At 41.5% G+C, this 23170-nt stretch overlaps 1 protein-coding gene across 3 annotated transcripts in view; it reads right to left on the bottom strand.

Annotated features, from left to right (window-relative positions):
* The window catches only part of ACADM (acyl-CoA dehydrogenase medium chain), a 41803-nt gene extending 24212 nt beyond the window's left edge, over positions 1-17591 (bottom strand). Inside the window, exons 1-6 of one of the 3 annotated variants that reach the window (XM_033225326.1) lie at positions 17083-17580; positions 13412-13499; positions 9451-9548; positions 9265-9334; positions 8564-8664; positions 2369-2449 (exon numbers count right to left, since the gene is read on the bottom strand). In XM_033225326.1, coding sequence (XP_033081217.1) covers positions 2369-2449; positions 8564-8664; positions 9265-9334; positions 9451-9548; positions 13412-13499; positions 17083-17112 — 468 coding nt within the window. In that variant the 5' untranslated portion in view covers positions 17113-17580. Of the gene's footprint in view, positions 1-2368; positions 2450-8563; positions 8665-9264; positions 9335-9450; positions 9549-13411; positions 13500-17082 lie in introns of all 3 variants that reach the window. The other 2 variants (XM_033225327.1, XM_033225328.1) reach the window with 2 other exon arrangements.
* Between the last annotated feature and the right edge of the window lie 5579 nt (positions 17592-23170).

The following is a 23170-nucleotide window of genomic DNA, read 5'->3' as shown; positions in this document are numbered from 1 at the left end:
TATATATTATATATATATGGTGGCAGAGTCTCTCAATGTTGCCCAGGCTGGTCTTGAACTCCTGGCCTCAAGCAGTCTTCCTGCCTTGGCTTCCCAAAGTGTTAGGATTATAGACATGAGCCACCATGCCTGGCCTGTTCTTGGCTTCTTATTTGATCATTTTTTGAAAAAAATTTTTTCTGTATTATTTTTTACCATAACATTATTTTCTAAAGTAAAAACCCAAGGAGTTTAAACATTCAACAGTATAGAACAGTGAAATAATTTATAGCATATCCATCAGATAGCAAATTATGCAGTACTGTTACAGCATGTAAAAAGAAGGAAGGAATAAGAAAATGTTCATGTTGTTAAATAAAGAAGTACATAAAACTACATGTATATAATAGGGCACTAACTGTTACAAACACAGTTACATATCTGAAAATCTGGTAGGCACTACAATAAGGAAGTAATACTAATTAACTCCGTATCTGAGGGATAACAGATATTTTTGTTCTACTTTAAACATTTCTAAATTTCTCTTCTCAGTATTTTATAATCAGAAAAGTTATAAAATTTTAATTTTTTAAAAGTTTGCCTTTGGCATCCACGAGTTTTGGAATTCAACCAACTGTGGATCAAAACCCACAGATACGAAGGGCTAACTGTACATTTTGTATAAGGGACTTGGCAACCAAAAATATTGATGTGGAGTACAACAGGTCCTAAACCATTCCCTCATGGATATGGAGAGCTGACTATACTCTACAGGAGAACAATCTAGATGTTTCACACAGTTCTTACAGACAATAGTGAGAATGTTTAGCTAAACTCTCAATTGTTAAAAAAAATTGCAAATTTCCTAGCAAATATGTACAAATGCCTTTATTAAACAGTTTGCTTGAAATTTAGGTATCTGAAATAAAAATCATTTATTTTCAAGTATTATTTTCTGTTAAAATGAATTCTCATTATTTGCTCAAAACTAATAAATCTACTGTATTTCAGTATAACAACCACACCTTAGATTGAAATATGTTTGAGTAAACAAGAAGTAAAAATCCTCAGGTAAACAACAGTTTAAGAATAGAGCCTGTGTGTGTGTGTGCATGTGTGTGTGTGTAACCTTTTAAAAAAAATCTAATTTAAAAATTTGTTGAGTTGCTTTCAGAGGTTTAAATAAACTCTACAACTATTCTTCCCAAGTCGTTCAGTCATTCAACAAATAAGTTGCTCTTTCTTCAGTTGCAGGTTCACATGAATTTTATTTATTTATTTAGAGACAGAGTCTCACTGTGTTGCCCAGGCTGGTCTTGAACTCCTGGGCTCAAGCAGTTCTCCTGCCTTAGCCTCTCAAAAGTGCTGAGATTACAGGTGTGAGCCACTATGCCCAGCCCACATTAATTGCTTTCTTTTTTTGAGACAGAGTCTCACTCTGTTGCCCAGGCTGGTGTGCAGTGTCGCCATCTTTACTTCGCAACCTCTGCCTCCTGGGTTCAAGAGATTCTCATGCCTCAGCCTCCCGAGTAGCTGACAAGCACCACCTCATCCAGCTAAATTTTGTATTTTTAGTAGAGATGGGGTTTCTCTATTTCGGCTACACTAGTCTCAAACTCCTGACCTCAGGTGATCCACCTGCCTTCTACTCTCAAAGTGCTGGGATTACAGGCGTGAGCCCCCACGACCAACCAACATTAATTTTTTACTAATTCAAAACACTACTAGTTCAAACACACATTGCCCTACATTCAATCTGAACTTCCTGACACAGTGACTCAGTTCTTGAAGTGTAGAATGCTCCATTAAATAGAACTCTCTCTCCTGAAGTAAGGGGATTATTATGACACTTTTTGACATCCCAAAGACATCACAAGTAGATCTCTCTTCTCCTGGAAATAAGCAAGGAAATTATGATGACACTTTTTTCTTGTTGTTTGTTTGAGACAGTCTCACTCACTCTGTCGCCCAGGCAGCAGTGCAGTGGTGTGATCTCTGCTCACTGCAACCTCCATCTTCCAGGTTCAAGCGATTCTCATGCCTCAGCCTCCTGAGTAGTTGGGATTATATAGGCAAGCACCGCCACGCCTGGTTAATTTTTGTATTTTCAGTAGAGACGGGGTTTCACCATGTTAGCCAGGCTGTGAACTCCTAGCCTCAAGTAATCTGCCCCCAACCAGCCTCCCAAAGTGCTGGGATTACAGGTATGAGCCTCAGCCCTCGACCAGTTACGACACTTTCTTGGCATCCTCGAAACATCATTGCAATAATATGTCGCTAATATTTGTTTCAATGGTATATCTCCCAGTATATACATATAGACTGAAAAGGAGAAATAGCACCTTTGTTCCCTTAAGTGTGAAATAAAGCGGCAGCTACACATACTCACACACATCAACGGCTCCTCAGTGAATCTCCCCAAATACTTCTTCTTTTGTTGCTCATTTCCAGCAATAATAAGAGGCATTTGCTACCGAAAAAAATTGACATTAAAAAAATCAAGTCATTTTTATTGGATATGTAAATTCAGAGACGTTATAACTCAAAACAAAAAAATAACTACTTTTCACCTAAGAGGTAAGTCCAAAGAACTGGCCTATACCTTGCCTCTAAGTTAGAATGAGGAAATAAATATGCTAATCTAAGTATTTTCATAAAATTAGGTTATATGTAGGACCTGTGGCATTATAATCTGTGAAAATCTAGTACACTAAAATGCACACAAAAAAATTATATTTAGAATATATGACACGGTATATATGATCAGGCCTAAGAACTACTTGTTAGGCCGGATGCAATGGCTCACACCTGTAATCGCAGCACTCTGGGAGGCCAAGGAGGGTGGATTGTGAGATCAAGAGATGGAGACCATTCTGGCCAACATGGTGACACCCCGTCTCTACTAAAATTACAAAAAAAAAAAAAAAATTGCCGGGCATGGTGGTGGGCGCCTGTAGTCCCAGCTACTCAAGAGGCTGAGACAGGAGAATGGCGTGAACCCGGGAGGTGGAGCTTCCAGTGAGCCGAGATCATGCCACTGCATTCCAGCCTGGGCAACACAGCAAGACTCTGTCTCAAACAAAACAAAACAAAACAAAACAAAACAAAAAAAACAAAACAAAACAAGGGGAAGTTCCAAGATGGCCAAATAGGAACAGCTCCAGTCTATAGCTCCCAGCGTGAGTAATGCAGAAGATGGGTGATTTCTGCATTTCCAACTGAGGTACTGGGTTCATCTCACTGGGGCTTGTCGGACAGTGGGTGCAGCCCATGGACTGTGAGCCAAAGCAGGGTGAGGTATCACCTCAACCAGGAAGTGCAAAGGGTCAGGGAATTCCCTTTCCTAGCCGTGACAGACTGAACCTGGAAAATTGGGTCACTCTCACCCTAATACTGTGCTTTCTCAAAGGTCTTAGCTAACAGTATGCCAGGAGATTATATCCTGAACCTGGCTTGGAGGGTCCCATGCCCACGGAGCCTTGCTAACTGCTAGCACAGCAGTCTGAGATGGAACTGCAATGCAGCAGCGAGGCTAGGGGAGGGGCGCCTGCCATTGCTGAGGCTTGAGTAGGTAAACAAAGAGGCTGGGAAAGGGAAGCTGGATCTCACTGGAACCCACCGCAGTTCAAGAAGGCCTGCCTGCCTCTGTAGACTCCACCTCTGGGGCAGGGCATAGCTGAACAAAAGGCAGCATAAATTTCTGCAGACTTAAATGTCCTTGTCTGACAGCTTTCAACAGAGTAGTGGTCCTACCAGCAAGGATTTTGAGATCTGAGAACTGACTGACTGCCTCCTCAAGTGGGTCCCTGACCCCCAAGTAGCCCAACTGGGAGGCACCTCCCAGTAGGGGCCGACTGACACCTCATACGGCCGGGTGCCCCCTGAGATGAAGCTTCCAGAGGAATGATCAGGCAGCAACATTTGCCGTTCTACAATATTTGTGGTTCTGCAGCCTCCGCTGGTGATACCCAGGCAAACAGGGTCTGGAGTGGACTTCCAGCAAATTCCAACAGACCTGCAGCCGAGGGTCCAGACCAATAGAAGGAAAGCTAACAAACAGAGAGGACATCCACATGAAAACCCCATCTGTATGTCACCATCATCAAAGACCAAAGTTAGATAAAAGCCCAAAGATGGGGAGAAACCAGAGCAGAAAAGTTGAAAACTCTAAAACTCAGAGCGCCTCTTCTCCTCCAAAGGAACGCAGCTCCTCACCAAAAACAGAACAAAGCTAGACGGAGAATTACTTTGACGAGTTGAGAGAAGAAGGCTTCAGAAGATTGGTAATAACAAACTACTCTGAGCTAGAGAAGGATATTTGAACCCATCACAAAGAAGCTAAAAACCTTGAAAAATGATTAGATGAATGGCTAACTAGAATAAACAGCATAGAGAAGACTTTAAATGACCCGATGGAGCTGAAAACCATGGCATGAGAAGTACGTGATGCATGCACAAGCTTCAGTAGCTGATTTGATCAAGTGGAAGAAAAGGTATCAGTGATTGAAGATCAAATGAATGAAATGAAGCGAGAAGAGAAGTTTAGAGAAAAAGAGTAAAAAGAAACGAACAAAGCCTCCAAGAAATATGGGACTATGTGAAAAGATTAAATCTACATCTGATTGGTGTACCTGAAAGTGATGGGGAGAATAGAATGGAACCAAGTTGGAAAACACTCTTCAGGATATATTATCCAGAAGAACTTCTCCAACCTAGCAAAAGAGGTCAACATTCAAATTCAGGAAATACAGAGAACACCACAAATATATTCCTCAAGAAGAGCAACTCTAAGACACATAATTGTCAGATTCACCAAGGTTGAAATGAAGGAAAAAATGTTAAGTGCAGCCAGAGAGAAAGGTCGGGTTACCCACAAAGGGAAGCCCATCAGACTAACAGCGGATCTCTCAGCAGAAACCCTACAATCCAGAAGAGATTGGGGGCCAATATTCAACAGTCTTGAAGAAAAGAATTTTCAACCCACAATTTCATATCCAGCCAAACTAAGCTTCATAAGTGAAGGAGAAATAAAATCCTTTACAGACAAGCAAATGCTGAGAGATTCTGTCATCACCAGGCCTGCTTTACAAGAGCTCCTTAAGGAAGCACTAAACACAAACCCTTCAAAAAATCAATGAACATAGGAGCTGATTTTTTGAAAAGATCAACAAAATTGATAGACTGCTAGTAAGACTAACAAAGAAGAAAAGAGAGAAGAATCAAATAGATGCAATAAAAAATGATGAAGGGGATATCACCACCGACCCCACAGAGATACAAACTACCATCAGAGAATACTATAAACACCTCTTTCCAAATAACTAGAAAATCTAGAAGAAATGGATAAATTCCTGAACACATACAGCCTCCCAAAACTAAACCAGGAAGAAGTTGAATCCCTGAATATATCAACAACAGGCTCTGAAATTGAGGCAATAATTAATAGCCTACCAACCAAAAAAAGTCCAGGACCAGATGGATTCACAGCCAAATTCTACCAGAGGTACAAAGAGGAGGTGGTACCATTCCTTCTGAAACTATTCCAATAAATACAAAAAGAGGAAACCCTCTCTAACTCATTTTATGAGGCCAGTATCATCCTGATAGTAAAGACTGGCAGAGACACAACAAAAAAACAGAATTTTAGACCAATATCCCTGATGAACATTGATGCAAAAATCCTCAAGAAAATACTGGCAAACTGAACCCAGCAGCACATCAAAAAGCTTATCCACCATGATTAAGTCAGCTTCATCCCTGGGATGCAAGGCTGGTTTAACATACACAAATCAATAAATGTAATTCATCGTATAAACAGAACCAAAGACAAAAACCACATGATTATCTCAATAGATGCAGAAAAGGCCTTCAACAAAATTCAACAGCCCTTCATGCTAAAAACTCTTGATAAATTAGGTATTGATGGAACCTATCTCAAAATAATAAGAGGTATTTATGACAAATCCACAGCCAATATCATACTGAATGGGCAAAAACTGGAAGCATTCCCTTTGAAAACTGGCACAAGACAGGGATGCCCTCTCTCACCACTCCTATTCAACACAGTGTTGGAAGTTCTGGCCAAAGCAATAAGGCAGGAGAAAGAAATAAAGGGTATTCAATTAGGAAAAGAGGAAGTCAAATTGTCCCTGTTTGCAGATGACATGGTTGTATATTTAGAAAACCCCATCATCTCAGGCCCAATCTCCTTAAGCTGATAAGCAACTTCAGCAAAGTCTCAGGATACAAAATCAATGTGCAAAAGTCACAAGCATTCCTATACACCAATAACAGACAGAGAGCCAAATCATTAATGAACTCCCATTCCCAACTGCTACAAAGAGAATAAAATACCTAGGAATCCAACTTACAAGGGATGTGAAGGACCTCTTCAAGGGAAACTAGAAACGACTGCTCAACGAAATAAAAGAGGACACAAAGAAATGGAAGAACATTCCGTGCTCATGGATAGGGAAGAATCAATATTGTGAAAATGGCCATACTGCCCAAGGTAATTTATAGATTCAACGCCATCCCCATCAAGCTACCAATGAGTTTCTTCACAGAATTGGAACAAACTACTTTAAAGTTCATATGGAAACAAAAAAGAGCCCGCATTGCCAAGACAATCCTAAGCCAAAAGAACAAAACTGCAGGCATCACGTTACCTGACTTCAACCTATACTACAAGGCTACAGTAAGCAAAACAGCATGGTACTGGTACCAAAACAGAGATATAGACCAATGAGACAGAATACAGCCCTCGGAAATAATACCACACATCTACAACCATCTGATCTTTGGCAAATCTGACATAAACAAGAAACAGGAAATCTGACAAAAACAAGAAACTTGACAAAAACAGGAAACAACAGGTGCTGGAGAGGATGTGGAGTAATAGTGTACTTTTACACTGTTGGTGGGACTGTAAACAAGAAATGGGGAAAGGATTCCCTATTTAACAAATGATGTTGGGAAAACTGGCTAACCATATGTAGAAAGCTGAAATTGGATCTCTTCCTCACACCTTATACAAAAATTAATTCAAGATGGATTAAAGACTTTAATGTCAGACCTAAAACCATAAAAACCCCAGAAGAAAACCTAGGCGATACCATGCAGGACATAGGCATGGGCAAGGACTTCATGACTAAAACACCAAAAGCAATGGCAACAAAAGCCAAAATTGACAAATGGGATCTAATTAAACTAAAGAGCTTCTGCACAGCAAAAGAAATTATCATCAGAGTGAACAGGCAACCTACAGAATGGGAGAAAATTTTTGCAATCTACCCATCTGACAAAGGGCTAACATCCCGAACCTACAAAGAACTTAAACAAATTTACAAGAAAAAAAATCAAACAATGCCATCAAAAATTGGGCAAAGTATATATACAGACATTTCTCAGAAGAAGACATTTATGCAGTCAACAGACACATGAAAAAATGCTCATCATCACTGGTCGTTAGAGAAATGAAAATCAAAACCACAACGAGATACCATCTCACAGCAGTTAGAATGGCAATCATTAAAAAGTCAGGAAACAACAGGTGCTGGAGAGGATGTGGAGAAATAGGAACACTTTTACACTGTTGGTGGGACTGTAAACTAGTTCAACCATTGTGGAAGATAGTGTGGCGATTCTTCAAGGATCTAGAACTAGAAATACCATTTGACCCAGCCATTCCATTACTGGGTATATACCCAAAGGATTATAAATCATGCTACTATAAAGACACATGCACACGTATGTTTATCACGGCACTAATCATAGTAGCAAAGACTTGGAACCAACCCAAATGTCCATCAATGATAGACTGGATTAAGAAAATGTGGCACATATACACCATGGAATACTATGCAGCCATAAAAAAGGATGAGTTCGTGTCCTTTGCAGGGACATGGATGAAGCTGGAAACCATCATTCTGAGCAAACTATCGCAAGGACAGAACACCAAACGCTGCATGTTCTCACTTGTAGGTGGGAATTGAACAATGAGAACACTTGTATACAGGGTGGGGAACATCACACACCAGGGCCTGTGGTGGTAGGGGGTAGGGATAGCATTAGGATATATACCTAACGTAAATGATGAATTAATGGGTGCAGCACACAAACATGGCACATATATACATACATATGTAACAAAACTGCATGTTGTGCACATGTACCCTAGAACTTAAAGTATAATGATAAAAAAAAAATTGCTTGCTAAATTTCAGTACTGCCAGTAGTGGCAGCAAGCCATCCCAATCCTGTTCCTGAATGCTGAATTTAGCCCTTGGCTTTACCTAAGAATTGCCACTGACGCTGCAGCCAAAGTATACAGTTTCCTCAGAAGGACTGTCAGAAGTCCAAGTACTAGAGACAACAAGGTCAGAGTGATCAAGCCTTGAAATCAGAACTCCAAGCTTCAATGCTGAATCTTGTGTTCCTCTTTAAAGAAAACTGTGTTTACCCACTAACCTTACCTACTAGTAACTGACTCTGCTTTTTTCTTCTAAAAATCCAGCTTCTTCAGGAGTAACTATCTCATTAACAAGAGTTTACAGTTAGGTAGTTAATTTTCTAAGTCACTTACCCCCAAAGAATTTCCTTCAATAGCAGTCTGAACCCCTGTACATCCATAAGCCAATTCTTCAGTTATTAAACAACAATCAAAAGTTCCAAGTCCAAGACCTCCTACAGTATCAAAATGTTTTAACACATTATAATATGTAGTATATCACAATAGAAATAAACTATTTTAATTGCTTTCAATATGATTAAAATTTGTTTTAAAAGGAAATTTGCAATATAATATCAACACGTGTTCTGGCTGGCACAAGAAGAAATTATACTTTTCTAAAGTAAGTTCTAAATTTTCAAAAAATTATTTTACTATTTGTAATTTGAACCTATATTCCTGTTCTAACTTGATTGTGTTACAACTCAATTCAACTCAAACTGGGTCTGAGGAAAAGAATGATAGTTCACAAAAAAGACTCCATAAAATGTAATATAGAAGATGGGAATAAAATGCAACAAATTGACCAACTCTAGAAACAGAAGTTACTGAGGTTTAAGTGCAAATTAAGGTTGGAACCATTTAGAAGAAGGAAAAATGCATCTAAGTATAGAGTACAAGCTTCCAAAAGTGGGCAAACACTGTAGTCTGAGCAGGATGACAAAGCTAGAAAGTCATTTAATGGCAAGAAATATTTGAAAAAAATGACTGAGTAGAGTTCCACAATTTTTCTTACTCATATGCATTCCAGTAGTAAAAATATAGAGAAAGCTTACCACAATTCTCTGGAATGTGCAGATTCATTAAACCAAGTTCCCAGGCTCTTCTAATTAGGGGCATCGGATACTAGAAGAAAAAGAAAAGAACTGAATTAAAATATATTTTGATATCCAAATAGTTTGATTACATAATCTTGTAAAAAATGTAAAAGCTTTTTCCCTCTTTAAAATGTATACACCTACTTCACCAGTTTTATCATATTCTGCAGCCACTGGGATGATTTCCTCTCTGGCAAATTTACGAGCAGTAGCTTGAAATTCTTTCTGCTGTTCAGTCAACTCTAAGGGAAAGTTATTTAGAAAAGGTTAAAACTGGATAACAAGTTAAGGAAAAATGTCCTATGAAGTCATATGTAGAAATGTGTATTTACTGTGGGGACTTAAATCCTTGATTAATCAGAAAGTCAGACTACAGTGCATTTTTCGACTAATCAAGAGTTCACTACACAATATAAATCAATCTATGTCAATACAAATGCTAAAGGAAATAGGTGAGATTTCTAACTTTTACAAATGAGTAACAGATATTAACCTGTAGAGCTCAAGTGAGTTTTTCTTTTCCAATTGGGGATATAAAAAATGTTTAACTTATTATTAGTTCCTAAGCCAATTTATCAAATGTTTACTAACACTGAAGGGAAACTAATATGCAAGACATCTCCCTGATGACAAGAATCAATCTAACGAAATAGATGAAATACATTCAGTGACATAAAGCAATATAACTTATTTCAAAGTGTCATATAAGAATATCATTATCTTAATTTTAATTTTACCTTTTTTTTTCTTTTTGAGACAGTCTCATTTTGTCAATCAGGCTGGAGTGCAGTGGTGTAACTACGACTCACTGTAGCCTCGACCTCCTGGCCTCAAATGATTTCCCAGCACAGCTTCTTCCCAACTAGCTGGGACCACAGGCACATGCCACCATATCTGGCTAATTTTGTAATTTTTATAGGGACAGGGTTTTGCCATGTTGTACAAGCTGGTCTGGAACTCCTAGGCTCAAGTGATTCTCCCATCTCGGCCTCCCAAAGTGCTGGGAGCCACCTCACCCTATCTATTTCATTTTTTCTTTTTCCTTTTTTTTTCATAGAGACAGGGTCTCACTATGATGCCAGGCTGGTCTTGAACTCCTGGCCTCAAGCAATCCTCCTGCCTCGGTCTCCTAAAGTGCTGGGATTACAAGCATGAGACACCAAGCCTAGGCTTACTGCTCCTTTAAACTCAAAGTTTATAAATTAGCACAAAGCAACTGGTAGAAGTGGTAGAAAGGTTTTTCAAAAGATAATAACAAAATCCTGCTGCAATGCTAATAAATGGTGTCCAACAATTTGTTTACATAAAATAAGGGATTATTGTTTTAAAATTAATGACATTAGTATGGTGGCTTGATTGGGGAGAGGAGCCAACTGCTAACTGCATCTTTTCAAATCCATGGTATCCTTGTGTTTTAATGTGGTTGCATCTAACGTCAAAGATTAGGTAAAATTTAAAAGAGATAATAGGGTATCTCAAGCAAGAAAAATGAGAGCAAATGCAGAAAAGAATGTTTAAGACTATAGTAATCATTATATGGGGAGTGAGAAATAATACATAAAAGTAGAATTTTGGTGCTGAATTGAAGAGCATAAGATCAAATCCTTTTATAGATAAACTAATGCAGAGTAAGGAAATTCTAGTATCAGTCTTACAATGAATTAGCAGAAGTATAGAGTTTCAGTCCGGTGTTCTCTATATCACAGCTTTAGTTCTAAGATTGGTGCCAGTTGATATCAATCTCGTAGGTAGAGAGAGGGTAGAGAAAGTCTGGGCATGGTGGCTCACACCTATAATCCCAGAATTTTGGGAGGCTGAGGCAGGCGAATCATTTGAGGCCAGGAGTTTGGGGCCAGCCTGGGTGACATAGCAAGATCCTGTCTCTACAAAACATTTAAAAATTTCAAAAATCAGCTGCGTGTGGTGACATGGACCTATTGTCCTAACTGCTCAGGAGGCTGAGTCCGGAGAATCCATGGAGCCCCAGAAGTCAAGGTTGCAGTGAGCTATATCACTGCACTCCAACTTGGGTGACAGAGTGAAACCCTGTCTCTTAAAAAAAAAAAAAAAAAGAAATGACAAGGATGTATCATATATTATTTATTGAGAAATTACTTTGATCCAGTCACTATGCGCTAGGGGCTTTAAATACAGCATATAACTTAATCTTCATTGAAATTCTGTGTTACAGATATTTTCATTTTACAGATAAAGAACCAGATGCAACTAGTTCAAGGAATAGATCCGTATTGAACTTCAAAATCTCCCTCCCAAACAATTATATCTATCTCATCCTCTGTCACTCAGTGAACCACCATAGATTTCTCCTGCGAGGCTCTTACTACTGAGTGTGAAATTGTAAGTGACAAGCAATCATACCAAATTAATGCTAATTATCTCAGTAAGATCCACTGCCCTGGCTGGGCACGGTGGCTCATGCCCATATCCCACTTTGGGAGGCCAAGACGGGTGGATCACTTGAGGCCAGGAGTTGGAGACTAGCATTGCCAACATGGCGAAACATCATCTCTACTAATAATATAAAAATTAGCCAGGCGTGGTGGCCCACACCTATAATCTCAGCTACTTGGGTGGCTGAGGTAAGAGAATCGCTTGAACCCAGGAGGCAGAGGTTGCAATGAGCCCAGATGGAGCCACTGCAATCCAGCCTGAGTGACAGAGGAAGACCTTCCCAAACAGCTATCCTCACACTGCTTGAAAACTTTCATTTAGTCTTGGGTTACAGAAAGAGAAAAAAGAAAAAGAAAAAAAAAAAGAAAATTTTCATTCAGGCTGGGCACAGTGGTTTATGCCTGCAATCCCAGAACTTTGGGAGGCAGAGGAGGGTGGATCACTTGTCATCAGGAGTTCGAGACCAGCCTGGCCAACATGGCAAAACCCCAACCCTACTAAAAATACAGAAATTAGCCAGGCAAGGTGACCCACATCTGTAGTCCCAGCTACTCAGGAGGTTAAGGCAGGAGAATCACTTGAACCTGGGAGGCAGAGGTTGCAGTGAGTCACTGCATACCAGTGTGGGTGACAAAGTGAGACTCTGTCTCAAAAAAAAAAAGAAAAGAAAAAAAAAATTTCATTCAGTCTTTGGCTAGAGGTTACAGAAAGAAAAAAACAAAACACAGCAAATTTTCATTTGGTCTGGGTGCAGTGGCTCATGCCTATAATCCCAGCACTTTGGAAGGCTGAAATAGGAGAACTGCTTGAGTCCAGGAGTTCAAGATCGGCCTGGGCAACATAATGAGACAATGAAACCCATCTTTGTTAAAAGAAAAAGAAAAAGAAAAATTTCATTAAATTCTGGTTAAAAAAACAAAAAAATCTTTATAAAGAAAAGGGAAAAATCTTTAAAAACACTATAATAAAAACAAACAATAACTCTGGAGAGCTTTGAGATTGTCATTTGTACCTAGCTGTGAGTTATCTCAGCTGCCTTTAACTATTTTCTGAGACCAAATGAATTGAGTAAATGGTTTTTAGAGAAAAAATAAAAATTTTGAAGAAGCACTTTAGATGGCCAAGAATGCCAAAGATAGATATTATTATTTCAAATTTTTTGAGTGTGGTTTTCATTTTATAGAGGACAGAGGAAGAAAAATCATATTCCTTTTCCCTACAACAACCACATGGCTCCCTGGTGCCAGGAGTGAGAACTTCACCTAATAGTACCAAAATTGCAATTTGGATATATTATAGCAAAAACAAGCTTTAGCTTATTACCAGGCACCTAGCACTGTAATCTAACAAGTGTTTTAAAATGTATTTGTGGCATTCAGATATGTAAGTTGAAGACTATTCATATACATCAGTAAATCTCATTGATTTTGGGCTAAACACTTAGAAAAAAAGGAAGGAATATAAGTGTATGTATGCTACTAACACAGATCTAATGTATAGTATAGTATACTGAGGAAGAAAATGAGATCAGGAAGAATGGGTGTGAGTTACTGTGAACAATCTGTGGACGGTGGACTGGTCCTATTCATTGAAAGACATTATTAAGTTTATTTACAAACATACTCCAAACAAATACATAGACAGAGCTTCATATGTGTAAGTTTAAAGTCAAAAGATAGAACAGAACATATACCAAAACTAAATCCTAATCCTGGTTCACGCTGTCGATCGGCTTTTGTATGCTGTGATCTCCAATGAAAACGAGAAATACTTCTCAGGACCTGTAAAGAACACTTTTATTAAAATAAATTTGATAAGTTAAACATTAATCAGATAAGAGACTGTTCATAATTGTAAGTGAGTACAACAACTTGTTTGACTATACTCATAGTTTTTAAAGTCATCACTATTTAAATGCCTTCAATCATAATTTAAATAAGTCAATTACCAGTTATATAAACTCCTATGATAGAGGAGATGTTTTTAAAAAGTAATGAAAATAAAGTCAGTGGTATTTACACTACTGAAGTGGAGGATTTAGAACAAACAACAGTCAAGGGTACTAGTAGACGTAGGACCACTATTCTGGGTATCTTACAAGCTCCTAGGACATTGATGGTTGGAGAGTTGGGGTGGGGAGAACGATAGGTGGAAAGTGAACATACTGTGTTCAAGAGTTGCCTAGTCCATCAACTTTGATACGCTGTCCCCGTGAGCCTCCCATGCATGCCTCTGGGAACCTTCCTCTCAGAGGATCTCATTTTTTAGGATACCCCACTCTAACAAAACAAATTAGCATAAAACCATGTTCTGTATTTTCTGCTGTCTACAGGCATTCTTACAATGTTCTGAGCAAGGAGTCACCAAACTATGGCAGTCACATCATGCTGTCTATTGCTGCTTTCACAGCAGATCTAAGTAGTTACCACAGAGACTATATGGTTCACAAAGCCAAAAACATATACTATCCGCTCCTTTTCAAAAAACGTTTGCCATCCCTATTCTAAACTACTAATACATTACTTGTCTTAGGATCTGAAATACATTCATATTTCTTCAAAGGAACATATAAAGAAACAAACAATCAAATATACATATATTATTGTTTTGCAACCCATTTTTATATTCATGACAGCTTAATGGATACAAAAGTAAAAATTTGCATTTATTAAAGCTGCCAAACTGGGAATTACAATGGTGTTCCTGTGTAAAGGTTTCAGGACAGCCAAAATAACACAAGTTTCACTGTAAAAGAGTTTAATTGAACTATCTGGCAATTTTAACAAGCTGAGATACTAAGAAAAAAGAGAAGCTGAAGAATATACTAAAGTTTCTACATTTAAATTCTTATGTTTTTCAAAATCCGTAAAAAGAAACTGTTTGTAGATGACAATTTCAACTTATACAGAGGATTTCCTACATGGAAGGTGACAATATAATTAAGAGTGTCAAATATTTGTAACTGAAACAGCGCTTTCAAAATAACATAACTCATACTACAATTAAAAAAAAACACACACACAGAGTATGAAAACTCGTATTTTCTTTGCAACTTCATTCATTTTATTTTGAAAGTGAGACACTGCCAGGTGGGGTGGCTCACCTGCGTAATCCCAGCACTTTGGGAGGCTGAGGCGGGTGGATCATAAGGTCAGGGGTTTGAGACCAGTCTGACCAACATGGTGAAACCCCATTTCTACTAAAAATACAAAAGTAAGCCAGGTGTGGTGGTATGTAGTCCTAGCTACTCGGGAGGCTGAGGAAGGAGAATCGCTTGAACCCGGGAGGTGGAGGTTGCAGTGAGCCTAAACTGCACCACTGCAATCCAGCCTGGGTGACAGAGCAAGATTCCGTCTCAAAAAAAAAAAAAAAAAAAAAAAGTGAAAAAGTTTCTCTGGTCCTTATTGTCCAGTAGTCACAGACCAAATCTACTCTGATTTATAGTCACATTACACAGGTTAATTCACTGAATCCTAGGTCAAGTCTAGGATTAAGTTATTACTTTTATTCCATTTTCGCATGTGAAGAAACGAAGGCTCAGAAAGTCAACTAAATTAGGCAAAGTCACTCTACTATTAGTGCAACCAGGATTCTAACATTTACTATCAAGAGCCCATGCTATTAATCACCTTGCTATACTCATCTTTCTATTAGTATCCTAATTGGTCACTAGGTTCCATAACAAGGGAAAACATTCCGCAACAACCAGAACAAAAAAACTGACTCTTATTATAAATGTGTTTTTAAATCCCACGCACAAAAGTCAGAACTCAAACCAGGTTAAATGGTCTACTGAGAGACTTTTTTTGACAGAGTCTCCCTCTGTCACCCAGGCTAGAATGCAGTGGGGAGATCTCCGCTCGTTGCAAACTCAGTCTCCTGGGATTACAGGTGTATGCTACCATGCCCAGCTAATTTTTCGTATTTTCAGTAAAGACAGGGTTTCCTTACGTTGGCCAGGCTGGTCTCGAACTTCTGGCCTTAAGTGATCCACCCGCCTAGTCCCCCCAAGGTGCTAGGATTACAGGCGTGAGACACCGCGTCCGGCCAACCGAGAGACTTTAAATAGGGAAAAAGTCACTTCACATGTGACTGTTCAGGAAAACATGTTACATAGAACAAAGTGCAAAGGTTGTTACTACCAGAATACAATGCCCATCAACCTGTTAATTATATAACAAAGTTAGCCAGTTAGGTGGTTTACAAATAGAAAAGAGAAATAGCAAGGGATCTGGAGTTACAATTGCTGAATTTGAATCTAGGTTCCACAACTATATTTATGGCTGTAGACAGGTTACAAACTGCTTATAGCTTCCATTCAAAACCGAAAAATGGTGCTAATCTCACTGAGTATTTTCGGACGACTAAAGTAAGATAATGTTTTGAAAGCCTAATGCTATATAAACATTGGTTTTATTACCTCGGGTTCTCTGTCTAAAACAATGAAATTCCAAATATCGAAATAGCACCACTAGAATTGAACACTTCTGTGTATTTCTTGGGAACCTAAGAGTGTTAGTTTTATGGGTTAAAGAAGAGAAAAAGGGTATACGTTTTCTCTATCAGGTTTTTTTAGATCCTTCCTTGGAAGGTTGAGAAATCTGCTTTTCTGGTGCTGGAGTTAAAAATAGCTGAAATCCCCCAATTTCTGCCTTCACTGCACATTAACTTGAATAACACCAGCAAAATATGGGCAGCAATTCTTTAGGATTATTCTAAAACCTCAGCTGTTTTGGTCAAAGACACAACTTTAACTTAATTTTAAGTGACATCTAAATGGCAGTCGTGTGAACATGTCAAGAATATTTAAGATACCAAAGTGCATCTAATGGCAAACTTATTTAGAATCTGTTAAGGCCCAATACTAGAATATACAGACAAGTTCACATAAAATCCTGCGGTAGGTTTTTTCTTTTACTTTTTTTTCCCCCTAAGCAACGTGGAAGCGTCCTCCACCATATTACACAACGAAAAGCTTACTAAACATATTAAGTATCTCAAGGAGTAGCTGCTCCATTTTCCTTTTTCCCGTGGTTCTGACACAGAGACCGGGTCACTTCGGAAAAAGGTGGGATTCCCGGGGCAAATATTTGGAGGGTTTACCAGAGAAAGAAAAACGATATTCTAAAGAAAGGATGCCGGCTATAACGGGGTCGGCTGACGGGAGGATACGGAAAATGAAACGCCAGGCTACATTCCGTCCTGTGGTAGAAGGCGTGAAAGCAGGTGGCGACCCCTAGGCAGGCTCCCTCCTTAGCCCGACTTCCCACTCCTCCCAGCCGCACCTATTTTTGGCCCAGAGCCCCCCCGCTCCGACACAATATCCATGTCCCTGCCCCACCGCACCGCTGGGCTCCCTCTCACCCTGCAGCATCGCCGGAAACCCGCTGCCATGTCGGCTCCCCTTCGGCCACTAGGGCGATAATACACGGGTCACGGCCTTGACAGACTCCCCCAGCGCGGCACTCCTCTGGTCCCGCCCACTGGGGCCCGTGGGCGGGATGGGGCGGGGCGAGCTGGGAAGAGGCGGCTGGGCAGCGGAAGGAGGCGGCGCTGCGCGAGGCCAGCTGAGAGCCGTAGGCGTGGGAGGGGTCGCCGCCCCGGGTATTCAACGCATGCTCCGTGACCCTTGCCTGCGCCGTGGGTGCGACCTGGGGAGAGGTTGCATCCCCTCTCCCGGCAATGCCTGATAATCCTGGTCTGGTTCTCTGCCTTCCCACGTCTTGCCTTCTCCGTGGGACGCCGAGGCTGATACCAGCGCGGAGAGAGAGCCAGGGAGGAGGAGAAGGAGGCGGCGGGGCTGGGAGGGCCTGGTGGCGCGGCTGGGACGGCCCGGTGGCGCTGAACGGTGGGGGACGTGCGGCGCAGTGCAGGATGGGAACCTGGGTGAGAGGGCCCGTGGTCAGCCTTCACCTTCACCCGCGGAGAACGGTCAAACCCAGATTGTGTCTGCTTGGCGGACTCAAAGTATTAATACATTTTGCTCTCAAATGCCTTACCTAAAGCGAAAGCATATTTGTGTTTCCTTAAAATTTAAAAGAGAATTTAATTGCTTACCTAAATTTGACCTATCCACGTATTCTCAAGGCTATTTATGACTTGTCGGCTGATGTGGATGTGGTGTCCTTGGATATGCCGGTGCAGTAGAGGCTGTCCAAAGCTCCTGGTCAGCCAATGATGGAAGTGAATGTCTCCCTGAGGAATTCTACTTGGAGTCACTTTCTTTTCCAGTGAGACCCTGAGTTTTGAGATGGTAGCTAGAATGTTTTAAAATGGGTGTTTGTAAAACTGTCCAGGTTTAGATACCTCGTTGTGAAAGCTAATAAAAGCCCAAATGCAAGCCTTCAGTGTCAGGCCTCTGAGCCTAAGCTAAGCCATCATATCCCCAGTGACCTGCATGTATATATCCAGATGGCCTGAAGCAACTGAAGATCCATAGAAGTGAAAATAGCTTAACCGATGACATTCCACCATTGTGATTTGTTTCTGCTCCCCCTAACTGATCGATGTACTTTGTAATCTACCCAACTCTTAAGAAGTTTTTTGTAATTCTCCCCACCCTTGAGAATGTACTTGTTGAGCTTCCCCCCCCCCCCCCGTCCCCAAAACATTGCTCTTAACTTCACCGCCTAATCCCAAAACCTGTAAAAAACAATGATAATCCCACCACCGTTTGCTGACTCCTTTTTCAGACTCAGCCTGCCTGCACCTGGGTGAAATAAACAGCCATGTTGCTCACACAAAGCCTGTTTGGTGATCTCTTCACACGGACATGTGAAACATGCAGTGTAAATGTTTCCCATGTTACTGGAGAGTCTTCCCTTTCATTGCTACCATCCTAGTTTACGCCTTGGTCACTACACCCCTAAATCTTACACTAACAACATTTTCTTTTGCCCAATAAAGGTCACCCATAAATTCATTCTCACTTGGCTGTTAAAATTTTATATCCTGTTATTGTATTCTCTTACTTTGTCTTCTGCGAATTTAGTGTGTTAGTCCTAGGTAAAAGGCAGAAAGTTAATTAAGCGCTATATTCAGAGTAAAAGTACCAGGAAAATTCAGAAAAGAGATAAACAACTGAGTTTGTCCTGGTAGAGGCAAGAAAGCCTTCAAAGTGGTGTCATGCGCATCCATGTGAAGAGACCACCAAACAGGCTTTGTGTGAGCAATAAAGCTTTTTAATCACCTTGGTGCAGGTGGGCTGAGTCTGAAAAGAGAGTGAAGTGTGGCCGTTTTATAGGATTTGGGTAGGTAAAGGAAAATTACAGTCAAAGGGGGGTTCTCTAGAGGGCAGGAGTGGGGGGTCACAAGGTGCTCAGTGGTGGAGGTTTTGAGCCAGGATGAGCCAGGAAAAGGAATTTCACAAGGTAATGTCGTCACTTAAGGCAAGGACCGGCCATTTTCACTTCTGTGGTAGAATGTCATCAGTTAAGGCGGGCAGGGCATTTTCCCTTCTTTTGTGATTCTTCGGTTACTTCAGGCCATCTGGGCATATATGTGCAAGTCTCAGGGAATGCGATGGCTTGGCTTGGGCTCAGAGGCCTGACATTCCTGCCTTCTTATATTAAGAAAAATAAAATAGTGTTGAAGTGTTAGGGCAGCGAAAATTTTTGGGGGGTAGTATGGAGAGAATGGGCGATGTTTCTCAGGGCTGCTTCAAGCAGGATTGGGGTGGTGTGGGAACCTAGAGTGGGAGAGATTAAGCTGAAGGAAGGTCTTGTGGTAAAAGGTGATATTGTGGGGTTGTTAGAAGGAGCATTTGTCACATAGAATGATTGGTGATGGCCTGGATGCAGTTTTGTATGAATTGAAAAACTAAATGGAAGACACAAGGTCTGTATAAGAAAAGGAAAAAAAAACAGGTATTAAAGGACTAAGAATTGGGAGGACCTAGGACATCTAATTAGAGAGAGCCTAAGGGAATTCAGTGTAATTACTTGCTTGGTTGGTGAGTTTTTAGGCTCTAAGATTTTGGGGTGCAGTTCAAGGTGGACTGGTGTCTGGAATGAGACTGGGACCTAATAAAAAGGAGTGCCTATACAGGAGCTTAAATGGGCTGTCCCCTCTAGCATTCCAAGGACAGGCCTGAATTCTGAGAAGGGAAAATGGTAGAAGTATTTGTTTTGTTTTTTCTAAGACCACCAGATCGGGCGCAAAGGAACCAGCGACTAGGCAAGGGTAGGAGCAAAACTGCAAGTTTATTTTGGTCACCTAGCTTCAGGGGAAGAAGGTGGGTAAGGAGAGGTCTGTTGGCCTCCGGCAAATGAGGCCCACAGAGTTCCCCGTGCTGCCCTCGGACGGAGTTCCGACAGTCCCGACTGCAGTGGGGAAGCTGGGAAGTCCGCGCGTGGCACTCGTCCGGAGCGGCTTTTCTGGGAGTGGGAGGGCGATAGGCGGGCACGGGCGTGTCCGGGGGCGTTCCGCAGGTGCGACCAGGTAAATCTTGGTCTCTTCGGATTGACATCACCTGGCACATGCCTAGTTGGTCTGCACCTTCCCGGGTCGCCGACTGCATTTTCGCGCGCGCGGGAAATGTTGGGGGGGGGATGAAGAACCCGGAAGTGCACCATCTTGCCTCCGTTCATCCAAACAGTATTGTCTAGTCCTTTTTACGTTGGTGACTGAGCTTGGTGAGGTGTGTTTTTAAAAGACTATTAGTCCGTTCTACATTTCCTGAAGATTGAGAATGCTAAAGGATATAAAGGTTTCACTGAATCCCAAGAGCCTGAGAAACTGCTTGGGTGATTTGACTATTAAAGACTGGTCCATTATCAGACTCTATAGAGGTATGAAGGCCAAACTGAGACAGAAGGGAAGAAATGACCACGGTGGCCTTCTCAGACCCTGTGGGAAAAGCCTCTACCCATCCAGTGAAAGTGTCTACCTAGACTAAGAGATATTTTAGTTTTCTGACTTGGGGCATGTGAGTAAAGTCAATTTGCCAGTCCTGGGTAGGGGTAACTCCCTGAGCTTGATGTGTAGGAAAGGGAGGGGGCCTGAGAAATTCCTGAGGAGTAGTAGAATAGCAGACGGAACACTGAGAAGTGATTTCTTTGAGAATAGATTTCTAGGATGGAAAGGAAATGAGAGGTTCTAAGAGACAGGCTAGCGGCTTGTAACCTAGATGGAAGAGGTTATGAAATGAGACAGAATAGAATGGGCCTGTGAGGCTGCAAGGAGATATTTTCCTTGGTCAAGAACCATTTGCCTTGTGTGGGAAGAGATTGATAGGTGGAGGTTTCAGTGGGGAAGTAGGTCAGAGTGAGAAGGAGGAAAACAACTGTGAGGGGTAGAAGTTGGAACGCTAGCTGCTTTTTTTAGCTAACTTATCAGCATAAGCATTGTCCTGAGCCGTGGAATCTGATGCCTTTTGATGGCTGCTTTTTAGTTACTTTATCAGCATTAGCGTTGCCTTGAGTGATGGTTGGGGGAAGAAAATAGATTTGGAAGTTATGAGAACTGTAGAGAGCTGAGCATAGTTTGTGATTTTTAGGGCCACTAACAGTATTAAAGTGGTGGCAGCTGTTGCACGCAGACATGAGGGCTAGGCTAAAACAGTAGTTCAAGTTGTTTGGACAGAAAGGCTACAGGCCGTGGTACAGTATTAAAGCAGTGGCAGCCCCTGCGCACAGACATGAGGGCTAGGCTAAAACAGTAAGGTTAAGTTGCTTGGACAGAAAGGCTACAGGACACGGTCCCAGCTCTTGTGTAAGAATTCTGACCGCACTAACCATGCCTAGGAAGGAAAGGAGTTGTTGTTTTGTAGAAGGGATTGGGCTTTGGGAGATTAGCCAGACATGATCAGCAGGGAGAGTGTCAGGCCTCTGAGCCCAAGCCAAGCCATCGCATCCCCTGTGACTTGCACGAATACGCCCAGATGGCCTGAAGTAACTGAAGAATCACAAAAGAAGTGAAAATGCCCTGCCCCGCCATAACCGATGACATTCCACCACAAAAGAAGTGAAAATGGCTGGTCCTTGCCTTAACTGATGACATTTCACTAAGGGAGGAGACCACCCCTCATATTGTCTTATGCCCAATTTCTGCCTCCAAAGAGAGAAGAAGTAAAAACGAAAAGGCAGAAATGAAATCCACAGGCAGACAGCCCGGCACCGCACCCTGGGCCTGGTAGTTAAAGATCAACCCCTGACCTAATTGGTTCTGTTATCTATAGATTACAGACATTGTATAGAAATGCACTGTGAAAATCCCTATCTTGTTTTGTTCCGATCTAATTACTGGTGCACACAGCCACCAGTCACATACCCCCTGCTTGCTCGATCAATCACGACCGTCTCACATGCACCCCCTTAGAGTTGTGAGCTCTTAAAAGAGACAGGAATTGGTTACTCGGGGAGCTCAGCTCTTGAGACTAAAGTCTTGCCGATGCCCCCGGCCGAATAAACCCCTTCCTTCTGTAACTCGGTGTCTGAGGAGTTTTGTCTGCCACTCATCCTGCTACATTTCTTGGTTCCCTGACCAGGAAGTAACATGAACGGTGGATGGTCAAGGCAGCTCCTTAGGCGGCTTAAGCCTGCCTTCAGGGGACTCCCTTCAGGGGACTCCAACCAGCTGGAGCAACGCAGATCCTGAGAGCGCTCCCGGGTAGGCATTTGCCCTAGTGGGATGCTTCGCCAGAGCAGGGTGTGGCAGGCCCCTGTGGAGGATCAACGCAGTGGCTGAACACCTGGAAGCAATGGGCACTTGGAGTCTGGACATCTAAAACTTGGTAAGACTAGTCTTTGAAACTTGCCCACTCCGTTTGAGTAGAAGCGTGGCCTGAGCACCCATGGTGTGCCTTTATCAGCACTTTGGTTTTGGTTTTAATTTGGTTTGAATTGCTTGACAGGACCAGTCTTGGGAACTTGCCCACTCCATTTGAGTGGAAGTGTTGCCTGATCACTGACGGTGTGCCTTTATCGGCACTTTGGTTTTGGTTTTGACTTGGTTTGAATTGCTTGACAGGATTGGTCTTGGGAACTTGCCTATTCCATTTGAGTGGAAGTGTGGCCTGATCACCCATGATGTGCCTTTATCAGCACTTTGGTTTTGGTTTTGATTTTGATTTGGTTTGAATTGCTTGACAGGACCAGTCTTGGGAACTTGCCCACTCCATTTGAGTGGAAGTGTGGCCTGATCACCCACGGTGTGCCTTTATCGTCACTTTGTTTTTGGTTTTGGTTTGACTTGGTTTGAATTGCTTGACAGGATTGGTTTTGGGAACTTGCCTACTCCATTTGAGTGGAAGCGTGGCCTGATCACCCATGGTGTGCCTGTACTGGCACTTTGGTTTTTGTTTTTGACTTGACTTGGCTTGCTTGATACTTTGGTTTTTGTTTTGACCTGGCTTGGATTTCTGGATACTCTGATTTTGGTTTTGATTTTGGTTTGGTGTAAACTACAAAAGTGTGTGTATGACCTTTTTACCTGTTCTTTGTTTTGTGGTGTG

This window comes from Trachypithecus francoisi, unplaced genomic scaffold (assembly GCF_009764315.1).
Source record: "Trachypithecus francoisi isolate TF-2019V2 unplaced genomic scaffold, Tfra_2.0 Lachesis_group12, whole genome shotgun sequence".
In the NCBI taxonomy this organism is placed as follows: Eukaryota; Metazoa; Chordata; class Mammalia; order Primates; family Cercopithecidae; genus Trachypithecus; species Trachypithecus francoisi.
The sequence above is the reverse complement of the archived record's forward strand: the minus strand, read 5'-3'. Positions and strand labels throughout refer to the sequence as shown.